This window comes from Haliotis asinina, chromosome 2, assembly GCF_037392515.1.
Source record: "Haliotis asinina isolate JCU_RB_2024 chromosome 2, JCU_Hal_asi_v2, whole genome shotgun sequence".
NCBI lineage: Eukaryota > Metazoa > Mollusca > Gastropoda > Lepetellida > Haliotidae > Haliotis > Haliotis asinina.
The window spans coordinates 38990060-39017857 of NC_090281.1; the positions used below are offsets into that span (position 1 = coordinate 38990060).

The 27798-nt window shown below is 40.3% G+C and overlaps 1 protein-coding gene across 2 annotated transcripts in view; it reads left to right on the plus strand.

Annotated features, from left to right (window-relative positions):
• Nucleotides 1–746: 746 nt before the first annotated feature.
• LOC137273701 (nonsense-mediated mRNA decay factor SMG7-like) overlaps nucleotides 747–27798 on the plus strand; it is a 523786-nt gene continuing 496734 nt past the window's right edge. For both annotated transcript variants that reach the window (XM_067806500.1, XM_067806501.1), the window contains exons 1-2: nucleotides 747–883; nucleotides 9674–9705. In XM_067806500.1, coding sequence (XP_067662601.1) covers nucleotides 858–883; nucleotides 9674–9705 — 58 coding nt within the window. In that variant the 5' untranslated portion in view covers nucleotides 747–857. The remainder of the gene's footprint in view (nucleotides 884–9673; nucleotides 9706–27798) is intronic.

Genomic DNA, 27798 nt, shown 5'->3' on the forward strand with positions numbered 1-27798 from the left:
TCCGACGGGTTCTCACAAACTGGTTTGCCTGTCTCACTGACATGTGACCTACGTCTGAGAACGTCCTCACGAGAAATTCTGGTGCTGAATTCTAAAGGTGCTCCCCACGTTCAGTATGTGCACGAATTTAATTTCTTTACAGTGGCTATGTTGAATCTTTTGAGATGGCGCCATATCTTCCTCATTTAATCCATTATCTTGAACGGAATGGTAGATAACCACACCTGTACAAAGTTTCATGCTTTGTCACAAGTTTGACAGTTTTCAAAGAAAAAACGGCCAATCATTATCAAACGTTGCTTGTTGAAAATTGGGACTCTAGTCTGATTAAGGTTTTATATTCGCACCAGAATCTTAAAATAACAAATGTTGTCTTGTTCTGTCCATTGCTTTGGTAATGATCCGTTTCGGAATTCAAGCCAAACTGAGGCGTTTTGATGCACTGACTGGCAACAATGCAGTTTTGGCCAGTGTCTCTTTCGCAACAGGTTTAGCGCAACATATGACTGGTAACAGTTTAAGATACATGTTTTTACAAAAGACAAACTAACTTTTGTGTTTCGAATTAAACGAACTATGAGTTTTTTATATGCATGTAGCAGTCTACAAACAATAGATCATGAGATATAGGTTGTTGCACTAATCAGATTAGTACAATTGAAGATGGCAGGTAGACCCAGAAGGGACAAAAAGAGCAACAACATTCGAACATTGATTTCGGAAGTAGATCTAATATATTTTCGTTTCCCTTTGCAAAGTTTGAATTGCTGCATTGCATGGAAGATATATTGCGTTGATTTAAGATAAGTTTAAATACGGAATGTTATATCGAAACACATCAGCAAGAATAAGGTGAAATGACCACAGTAGCCCAGATTCTCAGGTAAAGCTCATTTCATCAGGTCACTCTCAAAACTGATGCTTTTAATTGCCAAAAGTATTTCTGATGAAACATACAGACGTATTTTCTGATTGCTTACATTGTAGTTGTCTCACTTCTTACAGAACGTTTATGATTAAGGTGCCTGTGATAAGTTAGTGACTTGGTTCCAGCTGTTCATGTCATGTAAAAATAATTCGGCCGCTTACAAACATGTGTTCGCAAGCGTCCGAAATCCAACGGCACTGCGATACTGTCCTCGTTCTGTTCTCTCTCACCATCTAAACAATTGTTATACATCCCACTGACTTGTAGAATACATCTTTTTCATAAACTTAAAACATTAGCCGAGTATTTGCAATGTGTGCTAGCATGCTGCATGTAAACACTGCAGTCTGAAAACAAAATCCGACAATATGTTGGTTAGTCTCACTGACACGGTTGTTATGCCACATCTCAAGTTCGTAGATCAATGACCATAATGTTAATCAGATATTTTTTTTTTGACTCATTATGTACATGTTGCAACCTGTGCTGATCAAATCAGTGGTCAGAAGGGCGACAGGGTGTGAAAAGTCTGTTTTATTTCCTCGGTTTCGCAGCTAGGGACAGCTATGGACAGCTATGGTGTCTTATAATAACAAAATATGCAATGAATATACTCAAAACATTCACATATATCATACCAGTAAATTAAGTATTTTTTAAAGGACAATTAAGATATCACTGTCAAGTAACTGCATGTGTATGATGTGATCACTCATGTACAACCGTTTGTTTATCATCACTGATAGTTAACTACATATTAATATAGGCATTCATTGATTCTACATATGCAATATAACTTTGCATCTTGACATATCAAGATGAGAAATTAAGTGTAAACCTGAATATTCTGTGGGTGAGTCTGAAGTGTAGCCTTTGGCCTTTGGCCTTTGTGGTATCCACCACAGTATTCGTAAGATGTAGTCTTCAGTATATAGATAATTTTCAATCTGCAGAACATTCTTGATAATGAATACACAATACAGACAACATACATTTTCTAAATAGCACTACTTCCATATTTACAACTTCCCGATTATTGCACATTAAAAATTAAGGCTTGCAATGTGCAATAATGTTAAAATAGTGCACAACTTTTACAGTGAAATCTAACACATTCATTCATGAACCTGTACAGGAACAGGTCAATATGGCCACGCGACAAAATGGCTGCACTGACCCTAGTCAAAATGGCCATACAAAAATGTCAAAGTGGCCATGCATTATTTTATGTATTTATTTATTTGACTTGGAAGATTTCTGGCCATTTTGACTAAGACCCAACACCCACCCCACCCACCCCCACCTCCCACTCCCCTACATAACATTCATGCTCATCAGTTCCAATTTACAGTATCTTGCATTGGATTGCTTAGACTATTTAAAGGATATTAAATATAATCAATATAATCAATACATTTCCGATAAAAAAACTTAGTTTAGTAAGTAATAGTCCTAAGTAATCTTGTGGACTGATCTGTACAGTGGATGCAGTGCAGTGATTGTGACCAGTGCTGGGAGTTGTTAAGATGGCTGGTGACATGGATTTTCAAATTCACCAGTCACACCAACGAATCAGAATCAGGTGTTAGTTGTAGTTGACAGTGAAACAATTAAACTAACATGGAATAGTCTGAACACCCTTAATACCAAAATGAACTGACCCAATAGGCTGATTGAGTGGTGAGAGTAAAGTACCTGAGATGAAGATAAACAGATAGCTAATTATGACACTTGTTGTAAAACAAGCAGTAGTCTGTTCAATAACCCATATACAATAATAAAACATGATTGACCATATGTAAAAATTGTTGATTTTATCCATGCTACATACAGACCTTGATCATGAACACAGAATATTTCGATGTAAAACAAACAGGGTACGTTTGTCAGTTTTAGATTAGGTTATCACTGTCTGTATCATTAGCCCACTTGCCAGTCAAATCACTCACTGTGATTTGTAGTTGTTAGGAAAGGTATTGATTATCTGTTCCAGACCAGATTAATCTATTATATTCTAGGAAAGTCTACATTTGTATCATGTTAAACAGAGAAAATGATAGTCACACAGACCTTGAATCAGATATGCCCAATACAGCCCACAGAAATCTAGAATTTATGGCAAGTCTAGATTACCAGTTTCAGTTTTTGAAAACAACAGCTGACGACCTCTGTGACATTCTCTTGTGGGTTCCTTTCTCTGTGAAGTAATTTTGCACGTATGATATACTCTGACCTCCAGCTTTTTACTTTTACATTTGTATAATACAGTCCGCTACACATCAAACCATCCAACCAATGCTAAGAAATTTGTTTGAAACATGCAGATAGGTCCTTCGCGAGTTATTTTTATGCAGCGTTTTGGATGAAAGGAATTGATGTAGATTTGCTTACAATTTCAGGATGTGTTTGTTCTGAATAAGGAATAAACCTTGTTCAGAAATTTTACAAAGAGTGAAAAATAAAAAGCAGACATACTGTTTATAGTGGTATTCAAAAGTGTCTTCACGCAATATACTTATTTACCAGTGTATTGCCCTATAATGCATATGCAGATGTGTTATTGTGTGATACGTTATCTCAACATCCAGTTAATCATAACTTTCTCGCGTAACCACTTAGATAATATAAGTCACATATGTACCACTCAAATGCCGGCATTATTACATATATGTAGTTTACAATTTATGCATATCAGGATGTGTCAAAAACATTTCTGGTGATAAAAAAGTTATTTATGAAATGTAGTGTTGAGCATATATACTACATAACAACTCTTTCATATGTGTGTATAGCAGAGGGATTTCCCTGTTCTCTGTGTTACAAAGTGGTCATGAATGACCCATAACATGACAGTATCATCTACAACTTTGGAAGGCATTGGTTATAGCCACCACCAATAAAAAGGCCACCTCACTATAGATTATGGAGACTTACAGTACCTCAACTACCTGCACATACCCCAGTAGGATTTATGTCATCACTTTAGCAGCTGGTTGTTGTGGACAACTTTAGATCAAAAAGTGAGTTTTGTGACATATAACGGGTATCATGTTAACCATGAAAACACGTGATTTCATTTAAGTGTACTTTCATGATGTCAGTTCAGTATTTTATATACAGTAGGTTGGAACACAAAAGAAATGTTCATATATTTTTATTCACAATATAACAATTTGAAGGTAAACGTTGGCAATTGAAAAATTCTGCAGGAAAAACATTCAAACAGAAAGTCCATGATTTCTTCAGGTGGGTAATCGTCAACAGGTATGTCAGTGCAGTCAAGATGAAACAAAAATTTGCATTTTTCACAGCAAATACATGTTGTGGGCCTGTTGTCATTTGCTAATTCACACATTCAACATTTTTAGATTTTCTGCCTGAAATGCTAGGATGTCTCTTTACATAAACTCACATTTTTTATACTCATTGAACCATTACTTGTAAAAGACTTATGGTTAGTCTTAAGTGGAACACCATGTTAAAAAAACGTGTAGTTAATTACTACTTAGTGATTAAAAGTTGCCAAAAAGTCATCTGCTTCACTCTAGCCTGCCAATAAAACCACAGACAGGTTATTTAACCTTCTGGATGCCACAGGAACATATATGTCTTTCCTCTTCACCCCTCACTTTGAAGTCAAATAAAATTCTAAATATGCCACGTACATATATATACTGCACAGTTATGAATTCTGCAGTTTTATATGAACAGGTTAATAAACAACAATTAAATCAACCTTGTAAGTAAAACTGATACTATTAATGAGTGAGTGAGTTTAGTTTTACGCCACAAAGCAATATTCCAGCTATATGGTGGCAGTCTGTAAATAATTGAGTCTGGACCAGAAAATCCTGTGATCAACAACATGAGCATCGATCTGCACAATTAGGAACCGATGACGTGTCAACCAAGTCTGCGAGTCTGACCACCCAATCCCATTGGTCGCCTCATATGACAAGCATAGTCGCTTTTTATGGCAAGCATGGATAATTTTAATGAAATTAATTTGTACCCTTTAAGAAAGGTATAGGCACACATATTTAAAGGAATTGTCTTGTTCATTGCATTGATTTGTGTCATTTTTATAGAAAAAACAATTATAAAATTGATTGACGAGGTGCGAGTTGGTCAGAAATGTTTTATGATTCATTATCATTGTTTTAGATGATAAAGTCAATTCAAATTCAATTAAAACATATTTTGATGGCAGAATATCTAACCCAAACAATATTTCTACGAAAAATTGTTTAAAAATATATAAACCAGGTCATGTCTAAATTTGGACAAACCTTATGTCCATATTCTAATAGTTCCATACTAAAAGAGCGATCTGTTTGTACCTTATGAAGTCAGATAATTATATAATCATAAGAGGAAAAGTTAAAATCCTAAATAAATATTCAATGAATATTCAGGTTTTGTGAAATTTTCATTTACACTAAACTGATGCCAGACAGGTGCGCGTGTTGCTCACAATAAGATACATAGTAAAACCGTCTAACTGTTGGTCTGTTGAGGACACTATTTCAGTGGTATAACCATTCATTTTATGTTTTGTCTAAAAAGTGTTGAATTCTGACACAGAAACTGAGACCTTTTACACTCTGAGTGGAAATTAGGTTAGATATATACTAATCAGCAAACCAGTGTCGTCCTTTTCCGACGTCACAAAATGCACAAGACATGCCATGATGTCAACTAGAATTTCTCATTATATTAATGATGCAAAATTAATCAAAATACATGTACACAAACACGAGAATATGGGAATCTAGAACTACATAATGTATTGAATAGGGCCATCCACATCGCTATCACCTGCTTTCTGATGTAGTGCATTGGCATCTTTTCTCACAAATTGTGAAACTACCAAGAGGTATCCTCTCACATTGGAGAAATTTGTAATGGAATAGTTTGGTTCACTGTGAACAAAACATAACGAAAATATACTGTTCGTATCCACAGCAAATTCTTTCCATGTCATCTGAGTTACCCTGACCTAATGTAAAGCATAGTGAAGTTATGCCCCCATATCTTTATGCATGCACGACCTCTCTGTCGACGTTTGACGTCATAGAAGAAAATCAATTTTTGACATTTATTGCGTTTCATTTTTAATTTTGTGTATATGATGTTATGCATTAGCACTTAAATCCATTTCGTATATACTTTTGTCGTTCAGATATCCAGCTGTATTTTCTTCGCTCATAATTTCTGTAGAGATGACGAATTAAAAAAGTCGTAGCTTTTATTGGTGCATGATAAAAAAACGGAGAAATTTACTGCTTTTTAATGTACACAAAAGTCTTGGACAACATAGTAGTGTCTATTTCTCAAACACCTGAGGTAGTCACAGTTATATTTATACCAACGGATATGAAATTAAATATTCTACATTTCTGTTTAATTTATAGCCAGGACTAACGTTAACTTTTCAAACATTACGAAAATATGTGCTTGAAAAAAACACTCGTCATCCAGGGGCTTAACTCTGTTGCCAGAACCCTGCAGTGACTTCGTGTGAGGATTATTTTCAGTTAGCTATATATGAAATGTGTAACAAGCTTGTCAATTTGCTGATTTCCAGACGTCCATAAAGACATGATGAATCGTTGTGTTGCCATCAAATGCTCCCAGGTGTCGCAAGATGGTGTCACCATGAACAGATTTGCATGAGCACCCTCTGTTCGTGCTGAATATGTTTGCGAGTGCGAAGAGAGTGTTTTGGAAGTCTGTATGTATTAAATAGGATGGTTCAACACCTACTTCACTTCCAAGATGCCATTTAGATTTTTTTCCATTGAGTTAGAGAAAAGCAAAACTACTTATTAGTTGCAGTAAATGATTGATGACCAAAAGGATTTTGGATGACACTCAGTTTGTAACATTGCGATTTCTTCCTTGACAGCAAGGTTGTGGTTGAAGTGACGATAATATTGTAAGTAGTATCATACTGACACCCACCTCACTTCCAAGAGTGAAGTTGTTATGTTATGAATAAACAATGTCATGTGAAAACATATTGTCTATAAATCAAATGCATATTTTGCTACCAGTAGACAGTAGTTTATATTTAGTCACTCGGTGAAAACAATCCTAAATAGCATTTATTCTCAGATTGGCGGATGTTTCCCGACAGAGCGCCACCATTTATCAAAATTGTGACATCATGGTCTGAAGTCACCTTGACATTCAATTAGATTCTGGTTTGTTTTCATCAAGTTAAAAGAGCAAAACTACCTCCTACTCGTGGTTAAATATGTTTTTGAATCATGACCAAAGCAATTTTGCATGACACTGCTTATAACAGAACTACAAAAATGATTTATAACCATTATGCCAACAAGCGATTTTGACTGGATCGTCTATGAAAATAAGTTGTAACTTTTAAAAAAAGCAAGGCAGTTAACAAGATTGAAAGGCAGTAGATTGTGAAAACATAAAGCTTTCAGTTTTCAAGACAATTGTCACGATTGCAGGTTTAGACAAACCTATAACCTATAACAAACAACCCATACAGGTATACTTCGCATTATGGCAAAAAGGTTGATTTAAGGTAATTAAAATGTCAAAATGAGTAGTTTTGGTGACAGGGTTTCATTTATAATGATGCAATAAATGATTTATGTATTTGTACCCCTCTAGAGTATATTGTGATCTTTAACGCCTGATAAAATAATAAACGAAATTATATGCGTACAATTGCGATTCAAAAGTGCAATATTTTGTACTTGAACTTACTTCCCTTGAAACAAAGGGCTCGGGAGACCAAACCCAGTCATAGTGGTGGTGGTGGTGATGGGTTTGTGCACTCAAGTGTAACAACGGTTTCCGATTGGCTGGGTCATTTGCTGATACGCTGAGGGCTCATTGTGTGTACAGAAAGATGATCTGTTTGATGGGCATTTAGAAGTATGGCGAGTCACAAGAAAGTAAGATTCTTTATGGGTAACAACTTCTTTTATTGTACTTGATGCGTCATTTCAGTATGGATTCATAAACTGTTGTCAAACAAAATCATATACACTAGAAGAAGTTGTTATCCATAAAGAATGTACATAGAGATTTTGGGTTTTGTAGATACATGTTCTCTGAATTTGCATTCGATCCAATCAATAATCATCTCAGTATAGATGGTGAACTACTGCATGGCTGGAAACTGTCATTCATCCAAGTACATAGCAGGATTTGAAACTGACAAGAGCTTGCACCAGTTTCCGTCAGATCCAGTCATCCGAGGAAAGTGGATGTAGTTTGTTTGCAACCCACAGACATTGAAACATGTCATGTGTACAAGTATCACACGTGCCTAATTATATAATGTGGCAGAGACAGGTGCACGAGTCATAAATCAATTTATTTTGTTTATGACATATAGCCTGATAAGTGTTAAGTTCACATTGCATGTGGTCAATGATTGAAGCTGTGTTTTGCATATTGTCTTTAGCAGACCGGTAGGCACACAAGATTAGACTACTGCTCACTACCTCATACTCAAGGCGTGCATACTGTTTCAAGCTCTGCGAACCTATTCATTGTGCATGTGTTATGGGCGCAGCGCAGCACAGCACAGCACAGCTGTTGAAAACACTTTTTTCCCCAGTGCAGGGGGAAATTTAGTGAATCGTCTGAACTCTGATTTCGAGGACCATTTTTTCATCGCTTTTTTTTTGTTCAACTTTGTAGGTTGAATTGGCATTTGTGATGAATTTTTTTATCAAGTGCACACTGAAAGGTATCAGAATCTGCAAAGTTGTGTATTACGTTGCATGTGACCTTTAAGGTTTGGTATGGTCTCATATAACAAATTCAACAAAGTCTTGGGCGAGGCTACCCAAAATCCCACAAATGGAAAGGGGCTCTGTCCCAAACCCTCTTACCTATCAACTCTCAAGCATGTTGCGTGAGACTCACTCATTTTACCTTAATGTCTTGCACTCACACATTATTGAACATTTTTATAAACAGGATAACATAGAAGTAATCTTTATGCCATACTAGGGCTGCAACAAATATGCTATGTGAGAAATATGATATGTATCACAAGCATTGGGTAATGAATGCGAATAATTATTCACGAATATGATATTGAAGTTAAGTGATTGATGCACAATAAGGAACCCCTTATGCTGACATTGTGGCGTAGTAACAACCAGAGATTGACATGACACCCATTGGTATGTTATAGACCAATAGTTATATTCCACAGTGCCACGTGCAGCTTATTTATTTTTCTTCTTATTTTTTCAAAAAAATATGATTGGCGGATCCATAAAGCAAGAGATATAATTGGTCTGACCTTAAATAACCTAAAATCCAATTTGTTTTCTTAGGGTACTTGCCGTTCTACCAACAACATTGTTTTTGGTTGGTACCCGATTGGAGCATCACTGCTTGGACACAGGGCCAAGTGATGTTTTATTCAGATCAGTTTAAATATAATTCTTGCAATGTAGTTGGCATCATCACCGCATATGTGACCCATAGCTTTTGAAGCATGTGAAGCATTTGCATTAGACCAAACTTTTCAAACTACCCCTGGATTTAGGTGTTGTTTCATACATGCTTATGTTCGTTTGTCTTTAGTATGTAAAGTATTTCTGTCGACATTTTAAACTGTTGGCTACCTATCCAGGTGAAATACAATGTTGTGGTACTATTTCCATCAAATATGAGTAAGATATTGTAGAACTTTCACAGGCCTTCTCCATCTTATGCTTCATGTTATGTTTCTTTTTTTTCCAGACAAGCAGATACCTTAAAGGTCACTCTGTCAGGTTAGTTTCTGAAATTCATTTTGTTTGGATAGAATATTCAGATAAAACAAAGAGTAATATGTTCCAACCATAATCAGCTGGTTTCAGCTGCAGTCAAACAAATACTTTGTGGATTTGTGGATTTGTTCTTTTGTGTTTTCCATGTTTTCATGACAAGTTGAAGTAATACTGAAAATACCATGGAATATGTCTTAATGAAACATGCTATTCAGATCTGCCAAGTGATAAACTGTTTCCTTCAGGTACCAGGTATTTGAAATGTTTATTTTTAATCTTTATTTGATAATGACAAGTTGGACTTTCTATATAATAAAAATATATGTCTTGATGATACTTGCTATGAGGATCTGTAAGTTGGTGATTGGTGCTGATTCTATTATTTAGGATATCAGGGATCGAAATTAAGTTTTTTCAAGTGTACCTCATGGGCACTGTCATAGTAATTTACTTGTGCCATTTCAGTTTCAGGTGTGCCATACATTAATGGTCTGTTAAACTGAGCTTCAAGACATTGCATGACTTGAAGTGAATGTGAAAGGTGTAATTGTTACATTCACTAATAAATCATGAGTAATATATCAATGCTAGGTATGCATTTTTTATGTTTTACTGACCTCGAACTTTGAAAAGACATTGATGATCAACTAGTAGTGTAACCAGTACACTTTAGAATTAGTCAGCGTTCATAATATCACTTTAAATTCATTATGAAAGATAATATTGGTGAAAACATACTTTAGTGCACTTTCGCAAATAAATCAAGTGTGCCACAATGACATACAGATGAAAATTTAACCGTACCATTTCAATCTTTGCCGTGCCACCTGTATGATGGCACTAATAATTTCAATCCCTGGATATTGAAAAATACTTAACAGAAATGGGTTTTTTTCACTGCACTATAATGTAGTATCCACTGAGCATAATTAGCCAAACTCCATTTTGCTTTTAGACCTGACCTGATATGTCATCTCCTTATGTCTCTGGTTTTGAAAATACCTACTTAGGGTCTAAGATAAGTTCAATGCCATTGTCGTCTATCATGAAGAGAAACACTAATTATATTGTAAATATTCCTTCTGGATTATGGTAGTCATATACTTGTCGTTCCTCAGAAACATACAGAAAATCAAATGAAATTTTAAACACTATTCCTTATCCTCACGTTACTGTGTTGTTTACATACAAGCCTTCATAATTTTTCTGTATGGTCCACACAGAGAAGATGTGTAGAGAATTGGCAAAATTTTTTCTTAATATCAATACTTTATTCTTCACAAAACAGGTCAGTCACATCCCATTCCATATTAATGATCGACCACATTACTATTTGATATTATATTTATATGTAATTTCTAGTTTTCTTTCTTTGTTTTCCCGCCCTTTTTGACAAGACAATGGTGCAGAACAAATGTCATCAATGCCAAGAGTTTATGGCTGACATCAATCCCCATTGTCTGTGTGTCTCATGCATTGAAGGACTTCCATGCACTTTTTCAGATAAATGCCTTTTATGTCAAGATATGTTGGAAGAAAGTTGGTTTGTTAAGGAGAATTCTTGTTCAGTGGCCAGGAAGTGAAAAAGCTCCTCTTCTCCTGAATGGCCTGTGACTAAGAAAGCAAAGGGGTCCTGCTTTATCCATTAAATTGGAACCTAAATCAAGATCTAGGTCAAAGTCTAAATCATCTACCTGCTTAGATATGACTGCTATCTTGAATCTATTAGCTGGATTCATTAGCTGCTTTCAAATCTGATAAATCAGTATATAACTAAAACAAAGATAATTTCTCAAAAGGGACAATAGATCAAGATTTTACAAAAGTAGTTGATGCATACACAGGTCAGGTCTGAACACTAGGAATAATGGCTGTTATTTGTATGCAAATTTCGTCATTTTATTCTTCCTTTTGGCAATGAAGCTTTCAACAGAAAAAAATATCTCTTAAAGAACGAATAAACTCACATTTTTTGTACTCATTTAACCATTACATATGAAAGACTTGTTAATCTCAAGAGGAACTTCAATTGTTTTCCTTAAAAAATGTGTGTTTCATTAATACCGAGTGATTAAAGGTTCAGCTAACGAAATCACAGCCAGGTTACGTAACTCTGTCGCCAAAGCCCTGCAATGACGCCATATGAGGAAGAATTTTCTGTTAGTTATACATAAAATGTGTGACAAGCTCATCAATTTGCTAATTTCTTGGTGTCAACAAAGACATGCCGAAACATTAGGTTGCTGTCAAATGTTCCCAGGTGTAGGGTGATGGTGTCACCAAGAACAGATTTCCATGTGAACCCTCTGTGCTAGATATGTTGTTTGTTATCCGAGCGTTATGGAAGCCTGTATACATATTAAGTAAGATGGTTCTACACCTACCTTCTTTCATGGTAAAAGATGCTATCAAGATTTTTTTTTCAAGTTAAAAAATCAAAACTACTTACTAGTAGTAGTGATTGATAACCAAAAAGATTTGCATGACCCAACTTGTAACATAAGGCTTCCTTCCTGGGAAGCAATCAAGGTTTTGGTCGAAGTGACAGTAATATTGTACTATACTGACACCGGCCACGCTTTCAAATGCGAAATTGTTATGTTATAAGCAATGTCATGCCAGATCCTATTGTCTATCTTTCAAATACATTTTTTACTACCAGTAGAAAGTAGTTTAGATTTTGTAACTTGGTGAAAATCCTAAATAGCATTTATTCTCAGACAGGTGGATGTTCATTACAGGGTGCTGCCAGTTTTTAAAATCGTGGCATCACGGTCTAAACTACCTCCTGCTTGTAGTTAAATATGTTTTTGAATCAAAAAGATTTTGCATGACACTGCTTGTGACAGAATGATTTATAATCATTATGACAACAAACTCTTTTGACAGAATCGTCTCTGGAAAGAAGTTGTATCTTGGAAAATAAGCAAAGCAGGTGCTAAAAATTAAATGGCAGTAGATTGTGAAAACATAAAGCTTTCATTTTTCAAAACAATTGTCATGATTGCAGGTTTAGACAAACCTGTAAACAAGATAATCTACCCCAGGAAATGCACGTGAATACTACAGCAACCCATAGAGGTATGCCTGACGTTATGTCACGGAGATGCACCCCTCTGATTGGTTGAAATTTTGTACGTGTGAGAGAATTGTGGACGGTTGTCAAAAAGGTCGATTTAAGGTAATTAATTGTTGAAGTAAGAGTTTTAATGACAGGGTTTCTTTTAGAATGATATCAATAAATGATTTATGTATTTGTACCCTCCCTAGAGTATATTGTGATCTTTAAAGTCTTTGAAGTTATTGTATTTTGGAATGTTGTTTTTTCAAAGAAGAGACATTAATATGTCTTTTTGCTGAAATTATTATTTGATTGAGTAATTTTTTTTGTAAGGAACCAAAATACACCAAATATTTTGTCAAGTTAACTTTTTGTATCAGGTAAGAAGTTAATCCAGATTTGAAGATCATTCCAAAACTTCTTGGTTTCACAACATTCCCAGTAAACATGACACGTTTTCATCCTCATTTATTCAAAAGCTGCATGAGGTAGTTTGCAGAGATGCCAACTGCTATGATTTTATCGTTGTCACTACGAATTTTAACTCCAAACTACACCAATACGATTCCACTGGAAATCCTGCAAAATTTGGAGAAAATTCATTAAAATTTGGATATACAGACAAAAACAATGAAATACATTTTTGGACTTCATGTACCTTCCTATCATCAAATTTAATGACACATTTGAACTGGAATGATTGCCAGTAATAAACGTAATTTTAGCGAAGCTGATTTCAATACCTTTGCGATTTGACACATTTTGTTCCTGCGGAAATGATTTAACCACATGGCTGTTTCATCCATTTGATTATATGGTACTGGTTTAAGTATTTCATTGGCTTGTAAAAGGCTTGCAGATTGAACTGGATTCAGGTGTAGGTGTTTCATTGGCTTTGTGGCTTGTAGAAATAAACTAGATTCAGTTTTGTTTGTCTCATCCAGACGATACAGTACCCCGAAACTGTCAAAACTCATGACCTGCAGTTTGAAGTGAATTCCAATCAAGAGTGGACCAAGCGCACCTAGAAAATTGAGATTAAATGCGCAACAGTTTTGGGAGAGTTATTCTGAAACATTCAGCAGTTTACATAAGTCACGATGTGACGATTTCCATGCATTTTGTTGACTTTGCAAAGTGAATTTTTCAGTTGCTCACAGGAGAAAAGACCACTGCAGAAAGCATATAATGTCTAAGAAGCACGAGAATTACACAAGACTGCAATCTGAAGCCTATGTATTCATAGTTTGTTAGCAAGATATGTGAAATGCATCAGGATGATGTGACGAACACAGATATTTTGTTTATGAAATTTTATTGTGGAAAACAGTCTTCCTATACCAACAACAGATAAAGTTGGGCCATTGATGAGAAAACTGTTTTCTTGTTTAAAAGTTGCAAAAAAACATTCCTGTGGACGAACAAAGACCACTGAGATTGTTAAAACTTTGGCAAATGATTCATCTGATACTATGTCTTCTCACTTGGCCAATTTCCTTGGCCATGGTAGTAACAACAAGGGTCAGAAATCAGTGTTATATCCAGTTCTTGTGAGATATTCTGATGGCCAAGTGGGGAAAGTTGTGACTGTTCTTTTGTCAGTCACAGGTTGTAAGGGTGACTGTTGTTGTGAGAGTGTATTTTCTGTAAAATGTATTATTAATTAAGTAATAATTATTATTAGGTCACAATGTTTTGTGTTTTAAGTGATAATTATTATGAGTCACATTCTGTATCATAAATGTTCAGTATGTTTCGTGTTTTGGCTGAAGGCCTTTAAGGAAGGGCTCTAAAGTTGCCTCCCTTGATTAATTGTTTACTTCTGTTAGGTTACTACTGTTCTAGAGCATCCTACTGTGATGGTGATGGTCGTATGTGCTCGAACTTTCAAGAAATGTTGACTGTATATACATATAAAGGCTAGATGCCCTGTGGTCGGACATGGATACACACATTTACTGGAGTATCTATGTAGCAGGGCAATGAATGTACAAAGGACAAACACACGCTATGGGTGTGAGCTGATTGCTCGAAGAATTTATATTTTGTTCTTGATAAGTCACCCTGAAACATTCACAGAAATAATAGATGACATAAAATACACAATAAGGTTACAAATTATCTTATCGAATATATAGCAAGACATATATGGATAAACATTCTAATTTAAACAAGGTTATGAACTTGTTTACAAATTGTTGTTTATATAATACATGTGGTGGGTGGTAACTGATCTATATTACAGTTGTTAATGTAATGGATATAGTTAATGGAATACATATGATAATAATACAAATCTGAAATGAATTATTCAAACAATGAGCCTACCCTGTGGGTGAGACTGGAGTGACGACACAGCCCAGCAACAATCTGTATCTCGAATATATCTGAATAAAATATAATTACTGTCATAACTAAGAGTAGCACGCTTTACCATTTATGTGCTGTGTGAAATGTTATATGTGCATATTGTATACACATACCTAAACAACAGATTTAAAATATGACTATTCGGAAAGAGTTCCGCCCGTACCCGCACCTGCAACTTCTTGTGAAGTAACATGATACTTTCATACATCTAATGTTAGTGGTGTAAGCATTCAAGTGAACAACATAACTAACAATTTCATTGAGAACTTAACTAAATCTGAAAGAAATGACGTCGCTTTTGGGAACTGAACCCGGGTCGTCTGGTCGAGAGTCCTCCGTCTTACCTCAGTGCTACTGATATTGGTGACCGAAAGAGAGGATCTTATTGTATTTAGACGCTGGTTTGTAGGCTTACGCGTGGGTTGTATTGTATTAATTAACGAAGAGCTCGCAATTTCCCAGGTAAGACCCAGGATAAAACTCCTAAAGGTAAGATTTTATGCAATGACTGTGTGGTTTGTTCATTCAGAAGTGCCAAAAGATATCAGACCATTTTCATTTGCGAGAGCTGTAATGTTCACATGGGCCCTGTACCATGCTTTGAAAGGTACCATACAGTAGTATAGGGAATGACAGTTCTAAAACACTTTCAAGAAAAGTCTCTACAAAGCCTTATTTACTAAATAAGGCTTTGGTTGGGCCCTTAGTTCTTGCTACTATTACCCCTACTACATAACGTGTGTTGGAGGTAACACTGTGCCGTACGGTACGATCAATAATTCTTCTCTTACAAACCCCCTACCCGGCCCATCCCTCAAGTAGTACAAGTTAGGTTCGTCGGCTTTCATATCCACTTTATCTATGTTGTAAGTTTTGACTGACCATATAGGATCGGTGGCCCGCTTACGGCTATCACCCTCGTGTTCCCCCGGCTGGTATAGATACCTCACACTATAAAAAGTTGGCGGCCTATGTCACGTTTATATCGATGAAACAGTTTAATGTGAACCGTCTACGATCACTTTGGTGTTCGTAATAAAGGCTTGCTGGGCTTTTTGTATCCCCTGTTCTATGTACTTTTTTTTCTCGTCCTCGCTGATAGCAGACTTACGAGACTTGGATCGAATATCTTGTTTCATTCCGTTATATTTTTTGAGTTCAGAGAGGATTGAACGAAACTCCTCTTCTGAGATCTTACTGTCAGAGAGTGCCGTGGAAATACGCTCACTCACTGTGTTCAGCTTTGCTTCGGCCAGAACCCTGATCTCGTCGTGTTTCAATGCCTTACGATGAAGTCTGCGTGATACTAACTTAAGCGCCAATCCTGCCAACCCTGCCACCCCAGCTGTTATTTCAATACCTAGCACTATAGGTGCAGCCACGATGGTAGCTAACAACCCAACGCCTGCCGCCCCTAGTCCCATGCTGGTTGCCATAAGGGTAGTGTCAGCCCCGTCCACGATATTGAAATCTCTATTGTACTTCTTACATAGTGCTTTCCGCGTGTCACGGTCTTGTTCTAGTTGGCGTTTCACATCACATAACTGCCTCAAGCGGAACCCATCTACGGTTTCCAGCGTCTTCGCTACTTCCTCTACGACTGGGTACAGACCCATCCTATAATATATATTATGAAAGATATTTTAATTGGGTTTCAGTTAATAGTCCATAAGTGAATTTGAATTCTATAAGGTCTATACCACTATTCAGGGTAATAGGTGAGAGGTTAATAGACTTTCCTGTTGTAATAAAAACCCCACTGAGGCTTATTAAGCGGTTTATATGACCCGGGGTATCCCGTTGTATAATAATACGACAATGTTGACCTATGTGTTCGTCATACCAGTGTATTGACACCCCGGGTACAATTTGGTGTACTCTTGAGTTGTTTTCAGTGCTTAAATAAAAGAAGACTTCTATGATAAGTGTGGAAGGGGAAAATATCTCAACAAGATTTATATTACTCAAATAACTGCTAAATGTTAATTTATTTTTTCCCCCTACAGACCTTATACTATTTACGGAATTAATAGATATCATGAATCCCCTCTCCGGAATGATGAAATCCCCGATCCAGCTACCGTTGTTACTAATCTTAGTGATATACCACTGTTTTTCGTCTATTGTGATATAAGGTGAGGCGAGTGTTAAGTTGATATTCCATTTAGGCTCTTTAAAATCTGATAACGACACCCGTCTGTACACGTTGTCTTTGAAGTGCAGGATGTATAATTCATCTTCCTCACCAGGCTGATCGAATCCCTCCGTATCTCCTAGGTCGTTAAGCGTAGTGTTGGGACGATGACTGGTCATTGTTATACTATTTACGATATAATTTCCAACTGGTTTTTTGATAATAGTTCAGGGGTGAACTTCATACCCATGAAGTGTATGTTGGCAGGCAGGAAGATATTGGTTAGTGATATCTTGTTTTCCACGATCACGTTGACCCCCTCCAGACTGGTGTTGGAGCCGACATTCACCCGCACGTAAACGTTGCAAACTTGATACTGGTGTCGTTTCACCCACCCGAGTTTGATCCCCTTCACGATCTCGACATCATTCCCCGATGGTTCCCCTAGGTAGACTTTGATGATCAGTGTTGAGTTTGCCGGTAGACTCTCTAGTATAGTGACCACACCTTCGAATTCAGACACCAACTGCAATTTCACGTTTTGTATGGCCGGTTTACTCGATAGCATGTGGGCTGCCATAGTGTTGAGTGGGCTGACGACTATGCTACGTCTCTGAGTTGGGACATAAGCCACGAGCAGGGTTCCATTGTTCACGACTTTGTTTAGGTGGTTGTCTTTGTTATCAGTAAACACGTAGGGAGAGACGAGTCTAATATTGAGAAACCAGTCGTCGTTATCGGGTAACAACACCCACTTGTCATCTTCGGTGAAGACGAGTATATATGGCTTGTTTCGGGCGACGGTAGTGCTTTCAACATCGTCTAAGTCGAACAGTTTACCCCCGAACGATGGGTATATTATCCAATTATTATTACCGGTGTTGACAAGGGCGTACTTAGTGTTGATTTTTGCTCTTGTGGTATCTACTATATCACTTAGGGTTCCACCGGAGGGGATTTCAACGCGTTTGTAAATGTTGTTTTTCAGTTGCAAGGCGTACGATTTACCATCTACTCCGGGAGCGTCGAAACCGCGTGTGTCTCCGAGGTCGGAGATCCCGATATTGACGCATTTTTTCACTCCGGGCCCTTGTGCGCTGGTCATTTTACATGAAGCGTTAAGCTGAGGTATCCTATATTTACAGGATTATGATTTATATCTAACACCGATATTGTCAGCTCAGGTATGTTGCCCTGGGTTAATCTCTTATACTGCCGTGGTGAAAACGACTCGGTTCTACCGTCGTTGTATTTCTCAGTTTTCACCGGCACTGCTCTCAGTATAGTGGAAGGGTGACCTCCTTGAATGTTGTACGTTGTGCTCACCTGACCGAGATGAATGTACAGCTCTCGGTACGGTACTAGGTCGGGTAACTTCGTGCCTGTGACGGTTGTTGTTGGTTTTATCTCGTCAGGAGACATACCGAGTATCCTCGCTAATGGTCGACCGAGCCTCAAGGGGTTTCTTCCGTTGTTGATTAACACCACTGTACCGTTTGAGTCGTTCATCTTGAGTTCGGCTCCCAGGGGTTTGAAGACCTCGTCGTTTAGAGAGCACACGCTGTAGTAGCCGTCAGTTATCTGGCTGCGAGTTCCACTGACGAACAGCTTATTGTTGCTGATATTGATGTTAGTCCATTGCGGTAGGTAGGTGATATCGCAGAGTGCGACTTCGAGTTGACCTGACGTGTTATCGATCGCGTGCGTCAGCTGAACGGCCTCACCGCTCGTTATTCCTGGAAGTGTTATGTACATGTTAGAGTATATATGCTCATTATATAATAGTTTTAAAATGTATTCCCCTGGTGTGTTTTACCCTAAACTGGACGTAGATTTCTCCACCATGAAGATCGTGGTTGCTCCTGGGTTGTATTTCAATGCCAAGTTTATAGATATGCCTGATAAGTATAAGCTTTCGGTGACTAACGTCAAGGCAGTCCACGCTTGGTTCAACAACCCTATGCAGTTCTGGCAGAACCAATTCAACTTTGCCGTGTGGTGCGCTACAACGGGGTGTGGTGTGACATTGACCGACACTCGGCGTGGGCCGCTGAGTCAGTCTGTGTTCAAGTTCCACGTGTACTACCAGGTCAGACGTATCCTTAAAGAGATCAGCGCCCCCCTCCCACAGGACAAAGCGTGGGACGCAACAAACAACCCGTACGATAGACGGGCCTACGAACGTATTTGCAACGAATTCGAAATAAACCCGAAGACGGATTGGCGTTTGCCGGGGCTGAACCACGGGTTGGGTATTCCTTACGCTCATGGGCTCTCGCCAAAAGCATTTGACAAACATATACTAATAAAATTTATGCAACGAAAAATGTTTAGTACGGAACGTTTTTCCCATGCATTAGCTGATCTTGTTCCTAAACCTAACAAATCTGGACCAAAACCAGTGAAAGATGCCAGTGATGATTTACTGACACTAGGTATACTTAGGCAGGACTTTGCTTTGTCGAGTAATGAATGGAGGGATGATCGTATGGACTTTAAAAAAGGTGGTGTTGGTTTCACAATCCAGAAAGTGGAGCAGTCAACCGCAGACGGGTGGAAAATGTTCATGCTGGACACGTCGAAAGGGTTTACTCATGCCGGGGTAGTCAGGTTGAACGACTCGATTCGAACGTACGTGTGGGCGCTGTTGGGTGCGCAGTCGATGACGCGTTCCAACATCCTCGGTAAGGGAACTGCTTACGACGCTCAGACACAGTTCGTTGCCAACGTTGAGGATGCTATCAATTCTCCAGTTGATCTCCCGCGGGCCATCGACCGTTACCAAAACGTGTTAGAATACACCAGATCGAAAGTCAATTATGTGTTCGGCGTGGGGTTGTACATGGCTCCGAGTGATATGCAACTGAGAGTAAAAAAAGTGGTGGGTTATAACAACAAAATAGTCATAGCCACGAAGGATCAAAAGTTGGGTATCAACCCCGATATTAACACCACCTATATCCCACACATCCCACCACGTGAAACGGGTATAGTTGCGCCGCCCCCGGAGCCTAAAGTTCAACCAACACCACAGGAGGTGGCCCCCCATATTCAGGCCTCCTATCAGCAGCATATTGATAATAAAACAGCCCTAGTGGTTGGTGGGGTAACTTTGGGACTTATTTGGTTAAAGATTTCTTAGCCGCTACGTACACCAGACCCGCCACGGCGACGATGACTGCCCACAGGTTTTGACTGAGCCACATGGTAGTTTTAGCCAGAGCGCCCAACAACCACGAGACGATGCTACCCAGGATGCCGGGAATGGCTTCGGCGGCTTTACCAGCCAGTTTAGCTAGGCGTTCCCCGAGTTTTTTTATCCAGTCTTTAACCCCACCGCCTGTGGGAGTTCCCCCGCCGCCAGCTGTGGGGGGTGTGGGGGTTCCTCCCACCAGTGACACCACCAGGGTTGATATAATGAAACCCAATGCAGTCAGAATGCTGGCGATGGTGATCCCTTGCTCCCGGAACAATATCCGAATCCTGTTGGCTAAAGTTGTATCCTCATTCAGTATTCTATCGATTGTTTCCCGAATACGACTGATCTGGGATCGAAGCTGTTCACGATTCGAGGAAGCGGATTCCAATCGTGTACGTCTCTCGTCTTCTAAATCGCGTAGTCGTTCATTGATACGACGCTTCATATCATCGTTTTCAGTTTCGTTGAGTTTGGTTTTTTCCCTAGCGATGTGCTCGTCGATTTCGTTCAGTTTCCCCATGTTGTTCACGAGTTCTCCACGCACGCGTTTCACGGCTTCGTCTAAGCCGCGCAGTTCCCTTACCGGAAAGTCAAACCCCGGTAACGGTTTGTCCCAGTAGGTGCTCAACAGTTTTTCTATGCTGTCCGAGGCTTCTGTAGCACGCTGTGGTGTCATTTCATCTCTAGTGGTGAGGTGGGATCTGGTAGCTTGCAGATCTTCAACAACGGCCTTAGGTATTGTACCAACGTAATCATGCATGTTTAGATGTTCACGGATAAATTCGACACCATGGCGTCTGGCTAGAGTTGACAAGGCCAGTGGTTTTTTATTGCGCTTGTTAACGAGGTCAACCTCTGGTTTAGACTTAAGGCGTAGAACATCCTTTGTATCAATAAAAAAATTATTAAGGTATCGGCCCTGTGGATCAACGTAGTATTTATCACTTCTTAAACTTTCGTAATAATCATCTACCGTTGTTGCCAAAAGTTCTTGGTTCAATGGTGAACTAGTAAATGAGGTCTCCTGCTCATCAGATGCCTGGGCACTAGCGCCCGGCATCTCCGTCATATCTATGTCTTCATCCATTAGTATTTAAATATATTTTATTTATATATAACAATGTACGGCAGAAAATTAGATCCTTTCAGAAGATTGAGAGAGCCATTAGGCGCCAGAGCCGTGCGTCAGTCGGTGACCATCACCAACAATCCCAGCAAGATAGACCAGAATCAAACTCTGCTGGTTAGATTTCCAAACCTTGGTGAGAATGACCTCATTGTACCAGGCACTGTTCGACTGGCGTTCAATATCACGTTGACCTCCGACAACGACAAACGCGAGCTAGTGCGGAACGTGGGTCGAGCTATCATCAAGAAAACGACCGTCAAGATCAGCGGTAACGAGGTGCTGAGTATCGACGACAGCGACGTGTTTCACTGCTACGGGGATCTCTGGAAAAGCGAGGGAGAACGAGTAGTGCGTACGCCGAACGGTGATGAGGCCAGTTATACCATAGACAACATCTCTCTGGAGTTCGACATGGTCACTAGCCCGGAGCTGGCCAGGCAGGTTCGAAGCCAGTACTCTGGGAAGATGGCTATCCTGTACGATCGCGTACTGAGGCATAGATCAGTCGTGCGAGATAAGAGCGACACTGTGTGGAATATCAACCTGAACGTGCCGGCGCGATCGATGAAAGGTATCCTGGTCGTCCCCGTGGAGGATTACGAGCCATTCCGGAGGGACAGCGAGAAGTTTTTCAACCCCGAGATTGAAAAGGTGGAAGTGACCATCGAGGGCGTGCCCAACCAGCTGTTCAGTCATGGTATGAGACCACACCAGCAGTGGGATGAGATAAAAAAGCTACCAGTGGGGGACTACATAACAAAGGACCTGGACCTCGGCTCCGTGCAGATCGGTGAATACCTGACCACCAAGTACGCCCTATGGTTGGACATGCGATCCACGGATGATGATAAACTGCACGGTAGCGGGCGCCGTATAGATAACGGCAGCGAAGGGATAACCATTCAGATTACTAAGAAGGCTCAACCCGCTGGGAAAGTTGAAATTATATCTGTACGTTATTATGGACGCGCAACTTAATATAGACAATGGGAGATTCGTGCAAGCCATCTACTGATGGGGGGTACCCACAACTACCCACTGACCCACACTGCGCCATAGTGTGCGGGCAGACTGGCTGTGGGAAGACCGTTTTCGTGTTGGATATGTTGGAGAGTTACTACAAGGATGTGTTCGATAACATCGTTATCATGTGCCCTACTCTGAGCATGAATAAAACGTACGCGCGACCTTGGGTGATGACGGACCCGGACGTACACAAAATCGACCCTGGAACACGCCTGCAGGACTGGTTGAAAGCTCTTCATGAGAAATTTAAAGGGGAACCGACGCTGTTCATACTGGACGACTGCAGCGCTAATCGCGAGATAACAAAAAAGAGAGACATGCTATCGTACCTGGCCTTCTCCGGCCGGCATGCAAATCACAGCGTCTGGGTGCTAACGCAGAAGTTCAACTCAGTGTTGAAAGACCTCAGGGAGCAGACGCGATGGGTGGCCTTATTTCACTGCAAGGACAGGGATTAGTTCGAGGAGTGTTTGAGAGAGAACGATGTGATGAGCAAATTAGAACGGGAACGGGTGAAGAAACAGCTCGCTGAAACTAAACACGCTAAGCTCGTTCTAAAAACCGACCAACCAGTAGCATATAGAGTATGCTAAGCAAAGCTAAGCTAAAGCTAAGCAAAGCTAAGCAAAGCTAAGCAAAGCTAAGCAAAGCTAAGCAAAGCTAAGCATATAGCTATGATATTTGAAGTATTTGTCGTGTGCAACTTAACCTTAATTTCTCTGTGTTTTGTCTGCATCGGGTATTATATAGTTAAAACTAAATCTTACTTGTTATATTATAAGATGGAGTGTGAGGAATTGCTCGAACAGTTGGTACCTGGGGGTACCCCCAGTGGGGGTGTGGGGGATTCCCCCAAGCGAGAGAAACTGGTGGCGTTGGCTGTTGGCGGCAAAGCCAAACATTACTTTGGAGACTACACCCCGGATAAAATTCACAAAATGTCAGCCGAAGAAATCGATAAGCTGTACGCTAGATACGAGTCCCGGCTCGGAGCAGAAATGACAAAGACAATAGGATCAGCTATGACCCAGATATACACCGGTATTGTATCACACTTCCTTCCCATTCCACCAGAGCGCCGACTTTACCTGTGGGAGGACCTCGAGAAAGACCCTTTTATCGAACACGCCGTGAGTTCTATCAGCTGCGGGCTGTACCACAAATATGGTATGTTGTTTGCTCCAGTGACGGCGGCGATTATCACGGCAAAACATTGTCAATTTGAGAGAAAGAATAATAATAATAGTATAGATGGATGCTGCACAGGAAACCCCAGTGGGGGAACTGAGGGAAACCCCTCCCGAGGTGACGGTGGAGACCCCTTCACAGGAACCAGTGAGGGAAGTGACCCCCACAGTAACCAGGCAGAAGAATCCTAAGAGAGTAGCTGCCGGTAAAAAACGGTGGTGTAACCAACATAAAGTGACCAACCCAACCCGACTGTTGTTGGCTGTAGGCGTAACTGCTGCCGTGGTTATAACATGGTTATACGTGGGGGTACCCTCCCACAGTGAGGGAAACTCTGGGGGTGTGGGGGGTACCCCCACGCCGCCGGCAGGCCCCACTGTCGACCCGCATATCATGTTATAATTTTAATATTTTATATCATATACATAATGTCTGAGGGGAAAACGTTCGTCAACGACGCATACCACGCCACAGTGGTCGCCAGTCTAGCCGTAGGGTACGCTCGGTTGACTAAAATGGTGCTTAAACAACCAACTATCAAGCTAGATTTCAACCTGCAGGATATGGGTATGCTCATAATGAACCTTGGTATGGCGATGGCCACAAAAGACATCCTAGTAAAACAAGGGATCATACCTGAAAATATAATGAAATAAATATAGGGATGGCCATGATAGCTATGATGGTCGGTGGGGCGTTAGTGAATGCCCTAGCATTTTCCGGGAGTAATTTCCTCTTCTCGAAACTACGAGATGATCACGCGGCTGAAATACAGGAAGAAAGGAAGCGGCACGATCTCGCTACTGAGAAATTACAAAGAGCACAGGCCGAGTACGCTAAAAAACGCCTCCAGAGGATCGATTTTATTAACGAACAACTCCAGCGTGAAAACCATGCCGTTCAAACATTCAACGATGTCGATGAAGCAATGAAAGAATACTACCTACTAACTGGTAAACAATTGGAACCGCTCAATAAACCCACACTCGCTCAGTACTACACACCATCCAAGGGACAAATGAATCGTGAACTGGGCTTCATAGTGTTGGGTATAGCAGCTACTGCGTTGGTTGCGAAGCAATTAAATTAAAATACCTATATAAGTAAACATGAGACCCGCTCCATACCGATGCGAATACATACTTATGGGGAAGACCGAGGCCTGTGGTAGGAAATGCAGGAATCAGGGGTTCTGTTGTTTCCATATGGGAAGTCCTAACTACACGTGTTCTGTGTGTGGTATCGGGGTTAAAGGGCACTACTGTCTATGTAAAGCTCACGGAGCGAACGTAGTCAGACATCAACTCATCTACGAGAATAAAAAAGGCTACATAAAAGAACGTAGGCGACTGCTCAAGATAGACTCCAGTGCGTGAAACAGCCACTTAAGGGTTACCTCCCTTTACTGTGAACCAATTAGACATTGGTTCTCTTAGGTGTAAACACTATGACTACTGTGCGCGAGCTGAAGCGGGTCGCAAAACAGAGAGGTGTGATCGGGTATTCTCGAATGCGGAAGTCAGCATTGTTGAGATTACTAGGTTTAGAAGCCCCTCCTACGGTAACACAATTAAAAGCTCAAGCAAAACAGCTTGGATACACGGGTTATTCAAACCTGGGGAGAGCCGGGTTAACCGCATTGTTATCACATGCCCCCGTAGCACGTCCCACTGTAAAACAACTGAAAGCCGAGGCACACGATTTGGGTTTAGCTGGGTATTCCCGTATGAGAAAACCACAACTTTTAGAATTATTACGACAGAATAGAGCTATTGACCTACAGTTCGTGCGCACTGAGCGCGCTGTAGGCAACTATTTGAGAGGTTGGCGCATGCACGTTGATAGAAACATAGACATTACAGATATCAAGCCTCTGATAGCTGATAAGGTCAACCAGGAATTAATAACCTAGGAAGTATCAAGTTTCAGATCACAGTGAAAATGTCGCTCGATAAGCAGGTTGGGAGTACCACTGAGTATGTTCAGCCTTACTTCCGAGGCCAACAAGAGGTCGCCACACATACAGAGACCATTGACGCATCAATCGATACCAGTTTTCAGCAGATACGAGAATACCTAGAACGCTACACACACTTGGGGTCCGGGTGGACTGTAGATAAAATCGATAATGTCTATCTAGACATAGCTAACTACGTGCCGTTCAGAGGCGGGTCATATCTAGCCTTGCCCCCCTACTATAGGAACAAACATGCCATAGTAAACGTTAAGAATAGAGGAAACGATTGCCTGAGGTTAGCTATCAGGTCAGCCTTATTTCCAGCTGACACTAATCCGAACAGGCCTTCTAATTATCCTCAGGATGATGGGCTCAACTGGGATGGTATAGATGAACCCACCCCCATATCCCAGATCACTAAAGTAGAAAAACAGAATAATCTGGCTATAAATGTCTTTGGACACGAAGGTAACAAAACAATAGTACACAGGGTCAGCCCGGTGAAGGATCGCCAAGTTATCAATATATTCATGATCCAACGAGGTGAAAAGTATCACTACACGTGGATAAAACATCTCAGCCGGTTGTTGCACGACCAGTCGAAACACGAAGGGGAAAAACACTTTTGTGTACGATGCCTACACGGTTTCAGTCGAGCTGATTTATTAGAATCCCACCGGGAGGATTGCCAAGGTGTGGGGCAGACGGCCATACGAGTCGACATGCCTAAGGAAGGTGATAATATCCTAAAATTCAGTAACCACAAGAACCAAATGTCTGTGCCTTATATCATATACGCCGACTTCGAAGCCTTAGTTGTGGGTGGGGATTCCCCCAGTGGTACCTTTACCCACAAAACACAAGAGCATAAAGCCTGTTCGTTTGGATACATTGTCGTCCGTTGTGACGGGGAAACGAAAGCTCCGGTAGTATATAGGGGCCCTGACGCGGCTGAAAGGTTTCTAAAGTGTTTGCAGGAGGAAGAAAAAATTATTAGGAATGCATTGTATAGAATCGCTCCCATGCGTCTGACCCGAGTCGACAAGCTAGCCCACGCTAGTAGCACTAACTGTCACGTGTGTGACTCACCACTTAACGGTGATTCGGTGAGAGATCACTGCCACATAACTGGTAAGTATAGAGGCGCCGCTCACAGCGCGTGCAACCTCAAGCTTAAAATCAACCCTAAGACAATAAACATCCCCGTTGTCTTTCACAACTTGAGAGGGTACGACTCACACTTGATCATGCAGGCCATCGCGAAAATCGATGGTAATATAACGTGCATCCCCAACAACATGGAGAGATACATCTCCTTCAGCTTAAAAGGACTTATGTTCATTGACTCGTTTCAGTTCCTCCTGTCGTCACTCGACAGTCTGGTCAAGGCCAACAATGCCTTCCCTATCACCGATCGATACACAGACGCCGAGACTAGACCCCTGCTTATGAGGAAGGGTGTGTACCCCTATGAGTACATGGATAGTTGGGTCAAGTTCACCGAGACCAGACTACCCCCTATTGGCTGCTTTTATAGCAAGCTGAATGAGGCGTCCGTCTCACGAGATGATTACTCGCACGCGACTAACGTATGGAATAAACTGGGTTGTAAGAACCTGGGTGATTATCACGACCTGTACTTGAGGACAGATGTACTGCTGTTAGCCGACGTGTTTGAGACGTTTAGGCGGACGTGTTTCAAGCAGTATAAACTCGACCCCGCATGGTATTACACCAGCCCAGGTCTGTCGTGGGACGCCTTGCTTAAAAAGACCGGAGTTAATTTGGAATTGCTCACAGATTACGACATGCACCTATTCATTGAGAAAGGCTTGGGAGGTGGGATTTCCATGGCATCCAAACGATACGCGAAAGCAAATAATCAATACGTGAAAGGTTACGATCCTAACAAGCCAACCAATCACATTCTCTACCTCGACGCAAACAACCTGTACGGCTGGGCCATGAGCCAGTATCTACCTACAGGGGGATTCGAATGGGTACCCCACGTTGATGTTATGGGGGTTGCACC